Source organism: Elaeis guineensis, chromosome 1 (assembly GCF_000442705.2).
Source record: "Elaeis guineensis isolate ETL-2024a chromosome 1, EG11, whole genome shotgun sequence".
NCBI lineage: Eukaryota > Viridiplantae > Streptophyta > Magnoliopsida > Arecales > Arecaceae > Elaeis > Elaeis guineensis.
Genome location: NC_025993.2, coordinates 13,814,584 through 13,826,478, shown reverse-complemented (window position 1 = coordinate 13,826,478; position 11,895 = coordinate 13,814,584). Strand labels below are relative to the sequence as shown.

The 11,895-nt window shown below is 35.7% G+C and overlaps 1 protein-coding gene across 1 annotated transcript; it reads right to left on the bottom strand.

Annotated features, from left to right (window-relative positions):
- Window positions 1-4,530: 4,530 nt before the first annotated feature.
- On the bottom strand, window positions 4,531-10,047 carry LOC105038037 (peroxidase 12). Its single transcript, XM_073250851.1, is given in 5 exon segments — window positions 4,531-4,802; window positions 4,805-4,969; window positions 4,972-5,359; window positions 9,434-9,628; window positions 9,747-10,047. Coding segments are annotated over 5 exon segments (1,050 nt in total). The 5' UTR covers window positions 9,987-10,047; the 3' UTR covers window positions 4,531-4,740.
- Between the last annotated feature and the right edge of the window lie 1,848 nt (window positions 10,048-11,895).

Sequence of the window (11,895 nt, the reverse complement as noted above, 5' to 3'; positions counted from 1 at the left end):
TATTTGTCGATATCAATTGCCATAATAACTCAAACCTATACTGAAATTTCTTATACCTTTATCGGCAATCTCTGTAATTGCCAGTATAATCTTTACCGACCCTAGTTCTACTGACAAATAAGCAATTGTCGGAAAAAATCCTAATGGCAATAATAATTACCGCTAAATATCAAAATAATTATCGATAAAAATCTTTCTTGTTATAGTGTTCTCCCATTAAACTCTTGCTAATCAACCTATAAAGATTACCAACCGACTCTTCCTTTACCACCATGATGCAACCTTTGACAACTTTCAACTAACGCTTCTCTCCGATGAATTTCATATCATGCTCATCGAACATCTCTAAATACATCAGACTCTTTTGAAATGTAAGGATATATCTGACATCTGAAATTATACTACTACACCCATTGAACATCTTGATTCGTACATCTCCCACTCTAACGATTGAGCACTCGCCGTTGTCTCCCATATAAGCAACGCCATTCTAGTATGGTCTGTAAGTATGAAACCACTTCACTTCCTATGAGGAGTCATGTGAATGATGTACTCGAATCAAGAATCCACTAATTGAGTATATCTGGTCTCCTTTAATAGATAATGTATCTCCATCTTTAGATGTAGTAGAACCAGCATCTACCATGTTTTTTTGAAAATTACTAGACTTGGTCCTCTCACCTCCTTTTCTCAGTATGAAATTATTTCCCACATTTACCACAACTCCAACACTTTATCTTTTTTTTTATCTTGGACTTCGATTTGGATTTCCGTCTATCACCATGATCTCTCTCTATGGACCTTCCTCATGCTACCATTGCATCAGCTGATGAACTTTGATTTGACTTATGCCTCGATCTTCAATGAGAGGTGATACTACAATAGATTCTATCTCAAGAGACTTTATGTGGCTAAGATTTATGATCAGATTATCTCAAAAATCTAATATAGAATAAGGTAAAATGTTAGCTTTTTCCTTATCATCAATTTTAACATTAAGGGCATAAGTTTACTGATTAAAGAATTGAAGTGGTTGAGGTGCTTTTGAACTGATGCTCCATTCTTCATCTTTAGGTTGTAGTGGCTGTCTAAGGAATATCTTATTCACCAATGACTTTCTTTCATAGATGCTTTTTAGCTTCTTCAACAATCTTTTTGCATTTGTCTCTGTTTCAATGTTGAAAAGAATACTATCCTCCAATCTTAAAAATAAGTTTGCCAAAGCCATCTCATCTTTCTCTGCAAACTTTTATTTGTCATCCCTTCCAGCTTGTCTTCTTTATTGAGAAAGGCGACCGCGCAACCATCTTTCACTAGCATCGCATGCATCTTAAGTTTTCACATTGCAAATTTGTCTCATCAAAGCATGGGATCTCAAACCTAGTTGCACAATTTTCTGCCATCATGATTATACTGTACAAAACTTTTCTACAAATCTGGCTCTGATACCAATTGATAGAAATAAAAGATCTTGTGTAGAAAACTAAAACAACAGATAAACCATAAAAAAAATAAAGCAGAAAAGAAATAGAGAAAGAATACAAAAAATTTATGAGATTCGGATGATGTAGTATCATTCCTACATCCTCGAGCAAGATCTATGTATGCATCTTTTATTGATCATGTATAGCAGAAAATATTTATAAGGAGAAAATAACCTCTAATCTCTCACCCTTCTCTCTATAATGAGAACAAGATTATAAAATTCAAATTTCAATAATATAAGAGAAAAAAATCCACAAGAGTTAGAATCACCCTTAGATATTTTTCATATAAGAATAAGAAAATAAAAAAAATAATAATATATAATATATTATATATATATCCTTGTTAGTTTAAACTACCCATATTCCTATCCTTATCTCATTTCCCATTTGTTTGAGTTTATCTTTACCATTTCTTTTAGTGTTTTAGTGGAATGTGACTTCATCAACTAATATATCAATGCATGAGAGCAATCCTCTGTATCAGTGGCACAAAGGTCACGATACTATTGATCATTAAGGATAATGCATCTCCAGCATTACACCTCCTTACTAATTAAAGTTCTTTAAGGATATATATATATATATATATATATATATATATATATATATATATATATATATATATATATATATATATATCCTTGTTAGTTTAAACTACCCGTATTCCTATCCTTATCTTATTTCCCATTTGTTTGAGTTTATCTTCACCATTTCTTTTAGTATTTTAGTGGGATGTGACTTCGTCAACTAATATATCAATGCATGAGAGCAATTCTCTATATCAGTGGCACAAAGGTCACGGTACTATTGATCATTAAGGATAATGCATCTCCAGCATTACACCTCCTTACTAATTAAAGTTTTTTAAGGATAGATTTAAAGTAAATTTATCATATAATAGAGCTTAAGTTAGCTTTTTATTAACTAAACATAGTTTTATTCATTTTCAAAGCCTGAGATGTTAAACTTTGCCTATTAACGACTTAAGTTTTAAAAGTATTCAAATTTGGTTTGTTTCTCGCCCATACCAAGCTTGAACAAGTGCATTATCACTTCATTTGTAACCCCAGTAGGAGAAACCATGCCTCAATGTCTCTTGCCAACCCTATTTGTTTGTCCAAATTTTGACATTAATGTTCTAGAGGTGGAACTTGCAGAGGATTTTTCTAGTTGGCAGCAATGGAGCGGAGAGGTGTAAGGGAGGAGAAGGATGATGGGGTGGAGAAAGGAGCAAATGAGATAGGCATGGGGATGGCAGCGCTATCATGCTGGTGGCAGTAGGGTTTTCTTTTTTTTTTTTTTTTTCATGAGCTTTGGTCCAAATTTAGACTTAAGATCCGCCAGATGGTTGTCTTGGAGTCCTCTTCCAATATAATGTGGTTCGCCTATAGGATGGTATTAGATAATGTAAAGACCTTAATTCGGTTGGCTAGTGGAACTATAGTTTTATAGAGAGAAAAGTAGCCTGTTGCCGTGAAAGCTGACTTGGAATCTCAAATGATAAAATCGACTCCACCAATCTGGTTCCAATTCTCCACACTGCTATCAAGCTGCTTTCTTTCATGAACGGGTCTAGCTTCTATCATGATGGAGATCGATATGTACAATATACATGGTATGCCAAAAGAGCTTGTGTAATTATAAATTTGAGTTTGATTTAAAATATTTTTTTTTCATTGAATTCCGTCTAAAACTTATTTATAATCATCTATTACTTCACAAGAAAATGTTTGACGACCAAAGTGGGCAGCACCGGCAAGCATTTTCTTTGAAAATGATTTTCTTTAGAAGGTTTTTACATTATCTAATATATAAAATTTTTATTATTGAATGAAAAAAATAAAAAATATTCTTTTGGTTAGTTACAAGTAAAATTATCTTTCCAAGAGATTTTTCGAATCAACAAGATATATCATGAAAAGTAACAAAATTTCATTATAAAAAGATGTTAAAAAATAAATAAATTCTTATTATTTGCTTCAAATTAGTAACTAGTAAATCATAGTCTTATATATTATACCATTTAATGAGAAGAGGGCTGGTAACTGAACCCAAATATTGGACATCAGTTAGATTTTTTTTTTAACTAAAAATTTGAAATATCTTTAAAATATTTAGCTTGGAGATCCATTGGGAAGAATGGGTGATGGGTTTTATAATGCTTTGAGAGTTGTGCGGTGGGTGATCTAATGATGCTCTGCATGAAGAATGGTTAATCATTGTCCCTCTTTTTGGAATGCTATCATTACTACCGTCGAGATAAAACATCTATAATTAGACCGACCATGGAAGAAATTATGATCGGGCATGCTTCGAACATGTCCATCAAAAAATGAGTGACCGCGCATACGTAAGCGTTAAAATACTAAGAAAAGAGAAATGGTTAAACTCTAGAGATATTTGAACGGTTAGATAAACATCACATAACCGTTCTTTTTTTTATAGATATCCCAATATATGCACATCACAGACACAGACGATGATGATCCGACCATAATTTTTTTAATGATTGATCCGACTATAAAAATTTTTTCCCCACCGCCATTCTGCCCTCTCCCCACTTCGTGCAGGCTACTTTCTTGCTGTTTTGGTCTTTTTGTAGCTATATGCCACTTTCTTAATTTACCGCTCGCCACCCTTTTCTACCTTGTTGTCTCTAGCTCAGATATTATCTCCATCCTCTCTTCTTCCATGGTAGGTAAAACAAAAGGTTCTTTTTTTCCTTTATTTTAACAGTGCAAGATTTTTTTATGGTAGCTAGCTTGGCTTCCTTATTAGTTATCTCATCCAATCTTATCCCAAAATTAGATTCAACCATCATTTTTAACAAAAATAATCACATCCTTCAGGAAATAACGAAAATTCTCTGATTGCATCATGCAATTTTATCTAGATGTTAATATGACAAAGGTCAAAATTTTATAAAATAAAAATTTAAAAATAAAGTAATATAGAGATCTTTTCATCAAGGGCCTGTTTTGGCCCAATTTCGTGGGAGGGAGAGTGCTACTCGGCTAATATTTGCAACCTTGCAACATGTTCATGCCAAAACTTGATTAATGTTTTAGTACTCTGGTAAAATTACACCACTTTCAATCCTCTAATCCAGTAACCCGAACATGCCATCCATCCCATACACCATTTCTACCTCCTAATTAAACCAAACATCTTACGACACGACACAAACACGTACACAAAAACATACCATGCATCTTATTACGTACACACCATAATATTCTACATGGCCTGAACCCTAAAACGCAGCCATCTCCCCTTCTCCGTCCGCCAAAGGCTCCAACACTCCACTATCGGACTAGCATTGCGTGCCGAGCAGTTGGCACGGATCTCCCCCTGCTTCCCCGTCAACACGCTCAGCTGCCCCATCTTGATCATGGCCGACGCAAATTTCTCGAAGAACAAACCCCGGTTCACGGCGAAGCTGGTGACGATAGACCGCGTCCTGGAGTCGGTGTACAAGTCTGGTCTGAGGTGAAGAGGCCTTGGCGGTTCATGAGATCGACGTAGTACTTATTGTCGAAGGTGTTGGGGGAGCGGATATCGAGTACGGTGGTGTTGACGGTGTTCTTGGCCGGGCAGGTGCGGCGGAGGGATTTGGCGAAGTTCTTGTCCATGGTGGGATCCTGGGAGGGGAAGAGCCGGTTGTCGAAGGAGGTGCAGTGGCCGATGCCGATGGTGTGGCCGCCGGAGAGGGCGACGAGGTCGGTGGTGTCGAGTTGGAGCTTGGCGAAGGCCGAGAGGAGGAGGGTGACATTGAAGAAGGGGGCAGGGAGGCTGGCGAGGGTGGCTTGCTGGGTGGCGAAGTTGAGGCCGTCACGGCGGCCCAAGGGAACGGGGTAGTAAGGCCCACCGGACTGCAGCAGACATATCAACTCTTTAATTAAGAGGGTGTGAGTTGGCTTAACACTTGGTTTCAAACTATTTGATGGGGTCAGGATCGAGAAATTATTAGAACTTAGGGTATCATCTCAGAATGAAATTAGTGAATGAATTTATTTCATTCTAAGTTCACGTGAATTTGACCCATCTAATAATTTTTCTGGAGATGATATTTATATACATGCATATATACACACACTTATTTCCAGTAATAACAAATATATGAATATATATAAAATTATATTTTTTTGAATATTTAGATTTTTTTTCTTTTTGATCAAAAATTTTCAAGAGATGTGTCTAAATTTTGTGTGGGATTTGTGATATATATACAGGGAGGGATAGAAACTTGAGCCTTAACTTTTTTAAGGCATGATGATGGAAAGATGCAAAGTTTGCATGGTTTGTTTCTCAAGATTTAGTGAATTTTGTTAGGACCTTACCTGACCTTATGCATGTTTGTTTTCTAGTTTATCGATCGGATGCAACAAAGTATATTATGTTGTATGATAACTTCACTAACCAGTGGATGTCTATTGCTCTTAATTTATGCATGGAAACAGATCAACCTGAGAAAAACTTGCGTCAGCTAAATTAAATTAAGTGGACCTTTGACACAAACAATGAGGTAGTGTGGCACGTACGTACACAAAGCACGCAAGCATGACACAAGCAAAACCTGCATTCCTCAAGATGTATTAAATTAAAATTATATAATATATATGACATAATGAGAAGCGGATGTGTGTTAGATCCGTCACACGCGCTGGCCATGAGACGCATGTTATCTGCCATATATAAAAAAAAACGTACTCGTACTTCTTTTTGGATAAGCTAACGTATATTGGTCTCCTTTTGGTGGTTCTATATGCATATATTATTATATTCGAGGCCTCTCGCATGGCATCCATCGCAGGCCGGCAAAGCTGACCAACTACCATAAACTCATTAACTGCTTATATGGTTGTATGACAACTTGTGACATAGATTGTTGGGGAATTTATGAAGAAGAGGACACTTTGGCTTCTATTATATTCTAAAGCACCCGTTAACACTAAATCAAATCGGCACTATCTAGTGTTCCTGCTAGTATTATCACTTGTCGGCACGGGGGGGGGGGGGTACATGTTTGAAAAATATTGTTTAAACAATTGATTTCCATGCTAGTAGGTGAGATTGATAATTAGATCCATAAATATTTTGAGTCAAAATTAACGCTGTAGGGAAGGATGGCTATCGGCGCATGAGATTGACAATGGTACTAAAAAGGAGAAATTTATTCACTCTCAAAAATATATATTTTAAATAAAATTATATTAATTAGATGAATATTTAAGTTGTGTTTGATAGTTGACAATTTATTCAGATTATTGATAATTTAATATAATAATTTGAATTACTATGTTTCGTATATTTTTTTGGATAGTAATATAGATTACCTTAGGGAGGGATGGCTATCTAGACTATCATTTTTTTTATAATGTTATAATAAAAATTTTGGATAAAATTATTTTTCAAAAAAATTATACAAAATCTATTGACTAATCCTTCTCCCTCTCCCTTTTCGTATGTGTTCCTGACCCACGGCTCTTCCATCTCTCTTTGCTTGCCTATAGCTTCTCTGCCCTTATCCCCCATCACCCTCCCATGACTCCTTCATGCCCGTCTCCACTACCCCTACAACTCCACATGCGCGCCCACCCCCTCCCCACCCCCTAGTGCCAGTGATTTTCCATATCCCTCAACCCATTACTTCTCTATACCACTATCACACCCATATCACTTTCGTTACTTTTTACCGAAAAAAAAGAGCACCAGAACCAAATTATTGAGATTATTTTAAAATTTTGATTTTACATTACTGATAATCTGATGGTCATACCAAACATGTTAGTCAAAATTTTTAATAATTTTACTGCAACATTATCTATGTGTACCAGACACAGTAATCAATATTACTGATAATTTAATGGTAGCAATCTATCCTGAGGGCCTATTTGGTTGGGAGTAATCTGGCATGAAAAAATAAATCCTATGTCAGATTACCATATTTGGTATGAAAAAGAAAAGAAAAAAATGATAAAAAATTTGATGAGCCCCATGCTTATTTTTTGAAGAGAGAAGGTAAAACAAATACCATGGAGGGATTGGTATTTAATAAATTTCTAAGTAGTAGTAATCCATATTCGACAAAAATAACTTCAATAAAACTGCTATGTAATTATTAAATTTGTTTGATGTCTTTCTAAATTCATTCAAGAGAGAACTTTTGCAAAAAAATTAAAATGAAGATGGCATTCTGCAAATGATTATATAATGATAATTATTATATTAAAACTGATGGAGATGATAATACTATTATAGTATTAAAAAAAATATTTTATATTGAAAGATATATTGATAAATTTCATCATATTCTCATATAAGATTAATCTTTTTTCAGTATCATTTTTCGAAATAATTTTTTCATCAACTAAATATAGTAAAGATTACTTTTTTTTATAATTATTTTTTTAAATAAATAATTTTTGAAAATCATTGAAATACGAACACTCCAATCAAATAGGCCCTCCGGTAATCCATGAGATTATCTGACGATGCATCAAATGCAACCTTAGTAATTCTAGAATTATTTGGTCCTGATGGTTGTGGACTAGATAGATCTTGGAACCTCCAACACCATTCGAGCTATTAATTGCAGCTTAATTGGTTTAAGAAAGCCAGTAAAGATGTTCCAATAATGAGATTCACATCTTGTTTTCGTCCATGTCTTCACCTTTAACGAAAGTATGGGAGAGATCTTCTAAATCCGCGTTAGGAGATCGGTGGCGCAAATTGCGAGCTCTGTACCGTGTTTTACGCGGCAGCTCTGTACCGTGTTTTACGCGGCAATCCACCAATGTTCCATGATTCATGCCTTTTTTTTTTCTTTTCCTTTTTCTTTTTTAATTCATTTTACTAAATCTCTATCATGATCATAAAAGTTGTGAGAGAAAGCAAAGGAATCGTTGGTGGGGTTTATTCAGAGTCTCAGAGAAGTGGGGTGACATGATGACTTCCACTACATGTGGTTTGATATTCTCCAAGAAACTATTTAGAAATGAAAGCGATTGGACATTGGAATGATGTAGGACTGCCACAGAAGGGCAACGATGTATCTGTAGACTACTGACTTATGCCTTGTTTTTTCTAGACTTACGCATGCCACAAGTTTGTGAATTATACATGTGTATTTTCTATTAGACATTCGGAAAATTTTTATAATCACAAATTATGATCCACTTATTCATTATGAACCAGTTTTTATCTGATTTTTGCCTCATTTTTTTGGGCACTAATTGTACTTTATTGATTATAGAAGCTTAATTATCTATCTAAAGCATCAGTTGTGTCTACCGTGGTCTGCCGGGTTTCTTATATAGGGCCATCCATCTGTCATCAAGTGGCACGTGCTGGCCATGTTAATTAAATGGTGGTTAAAGGGTGACTAACTAGAGTTATCTAGTTAACCACTCAAACATGAGTTTATCTCACTAACCACTACATCACTAATTAAAATATTATAAACCAAGTTAGAGTGGGAACATCAATAGTCAAATATATTTGTGTGGCAGGTAGCTGCCGGTTATCCAAATCCAGCCCAAAGGTCCACACGTGATCAAAACAGTCAACAGTCAACGGACAGTCCGTACCCTTTCCTAGCTAAATTCACGGTGACAAAGTGAGCTTTCTTTCCCGCCTTTCAACCTATGCATAATGTTGTTACCTCATCCGCTCACCCCACCAACACAAAAGAAAAAGAAATTAAATACACTTAAACTACCGTATATATTATAGACAAAGCCAATAAAAAAACATCATATCTGTATTTTAAACTAAAATGTTCTGTAACCATCTCAATAATCACTTTTGAGAGGATTGCAAAATTTTTCAATTCAAAATACTGATACGATATTTTTTTTTATTGACTTTGTCCATGGTATATATGGTAGATAACAAAATCTACCCAAAAATTGCTCAACATAAATAGAGAGAAGCAGAAGCAATACCAGATGAACAGCATCACGGGCAGCAAGGGCGGCGACGTCGGCGCAGGAGACGACCCGACCGCAGTGCTTGTCTATCAGAGCCCGGAGTTCATTGATGGCCTTGAACGCCGCCGGCCTCAGCGTCAGGTTGGGCGGCGCCTCCTGCTCCCCTGGCCCACTCGCCGACCCATCCAACAACACCGACGCATCACACCCCTGCCATTTTTAACCTCCATATCAATACATACACCCACACACACACATATATATATATATACAACCATCAGTGAGCTCAGCTCGTGTTAACTAAAGAACCACCTGTTTAGAGTTATACCTGGACGAAGCAGTCATGGAAATGGACTCGGAGAAGGCCGGCGGCGAGGCCGATGTCCTTCTGGAACGCTTCCTTCAAGTAGTTCGCAACGATGCGCTCCAGCTTTGGGCAGCTGTACTCGTAGAAGCTCCATGAGAGGCCCTTCACTATGGGAGGAGAGCTCTCGGCTTCTGATACTGTAGAGAAGAATGCAAGTGAGGAGAGAAGCAAAAGGAGAGCTAAGGAAGAAGAGGAAGCCATTGGCTTAAAGCCAGTGGAGCACTAAGGGCCTCTTACTGTTCTTGGTGCAGGTCCCTTAGCCAAGATGGTCTTCATTTATAGGCTCTTTGTGGGCACAATGGGCCGGGGAGAGAGCCTTCTTCCGGGAAACTGAGGCACGCTTTCACACGAGGAAAGTGGTTGATTTTGACTTTAAATATGTGCCGGTGGAGATTTTACCAATATACTAAGGAGATGGTTTTTTTGGTAAGAATATACTAATGAGATGGTGAGTGGGAGGGACCGCCCCTCACGGCCTCTTTCTGAGCAGGCCACGTTCTCGTGTTCTGAATCTCTAAATAATTTACGGGTTACCCAAAGAAGCCGCACATGCTTTTGAAAAGGGAAATATTCCTTACCAAAAATAAAAGGAAAGTTTTTTTTTTTTTTTATGTGATTGAAGAGGGAAATATAATATCCGGTTTTTCTTGGTTTGCTTTGTTGGGGATCTAATTTATAAAACAATTGAATTTTAAAAATTTTCTGGGGTTGGTGACCGTTTGCGCGCTTGGTCCAATACACACGCTGTCATGTTTTCTTCTTCCACTTCAATAGAGACTCTGTTTTCCTATTTTCTTCTTTTGCAGAAGGCCAGACATTCGGATCAGCTCTTCTAACAATCATAGAAGGAATTGTTGTATCGTATGGATAAGATCATCATTGATCCATATATATGTGGCAAATCAAGACAATGATCTCATACGTCTTGATTCAGATAAAATCTTATCAATATTTTGATTTTTTTTAGTAATTTAATTTTTTATAATATCATTGTAAAATTATAAAAACAGTATAATCGCAATTTCTAAGCATATTGTACTGTTTTACGTCACCTTCATTGAGCATTTTATTTTGCATCCCCGGTTTATGTGTGAGTTAATTTGTATGAGATGGATCAAAGCCTATGCGGCAGCAGGCATAACTATTCATGCCTGTTACGAACTAAATATTACGAACTAAATACAGCTACGGAGAATCCATCTCAATTAACAGGCTAATTAGAGGGATGGTAATTATATATATGTATATGCACAAACATACATATAAGTATATGTATATGTATTTGTTTATGTATATGTACATTATGATGCGTACAACAATATTATGTGGTAAGTATGACAATATTATGTTAGTATTTTTATGATATGATATTTTTTGTAATTTATAGAAATTAATGTCAATAGTGATGTTCTCAAATAATAGTAATTCAACTATTATAGTGTCATTTTCTTTTACAGTACTTAGTAGACATAAACAATATAGCTTTTGAACTTTGGACCAAGTTGAATTATCCATCTTATCAGAAAAAAAAAAGGGACCAAGCGACTATATAGCTGTAATAGTAAATTATAATAAGCTTCTTGGTGGCACTCAAAGTTTTTTGGCCACTTTTGAGTAACCATATAACTGTTACAATGAAAATAACAGTTATCTTCCTTCTTTTTTTTCTTTTTTTTTCTTTTTTTTTTTTTTGTGGGTTGTGGGGGGCGGGGGGGTTTAAAGAAATAGCAGTTATCTATTTGCTAAGTCAATATTTTGACTGGATTGTGTGGAACAGAATAATGTTTATTTTATGAGGAAGAAAATAAAATACTAGTACTTATGGTAAAAAAAAGAGAGAATAGTTTCTGATAAAACCTGTTATAATTAGTTATCGATCACAAGGGGATTTAACCAACAATAATACGAAGATACAAGCGATCTGCTCTTGTTACTTTATACAAGATAAATAATTTTCTTTTAACTGATGTTGATAATAACATATTGTTCTTAAAATGATGCGTCACAATTTTATCAGGCATCATCATGACATGATCAAGTAACGAACTACACAACGCCATGTAGCCAATTAATATGCATATAGGATGGCAAAATATGACGCTAATGAGTG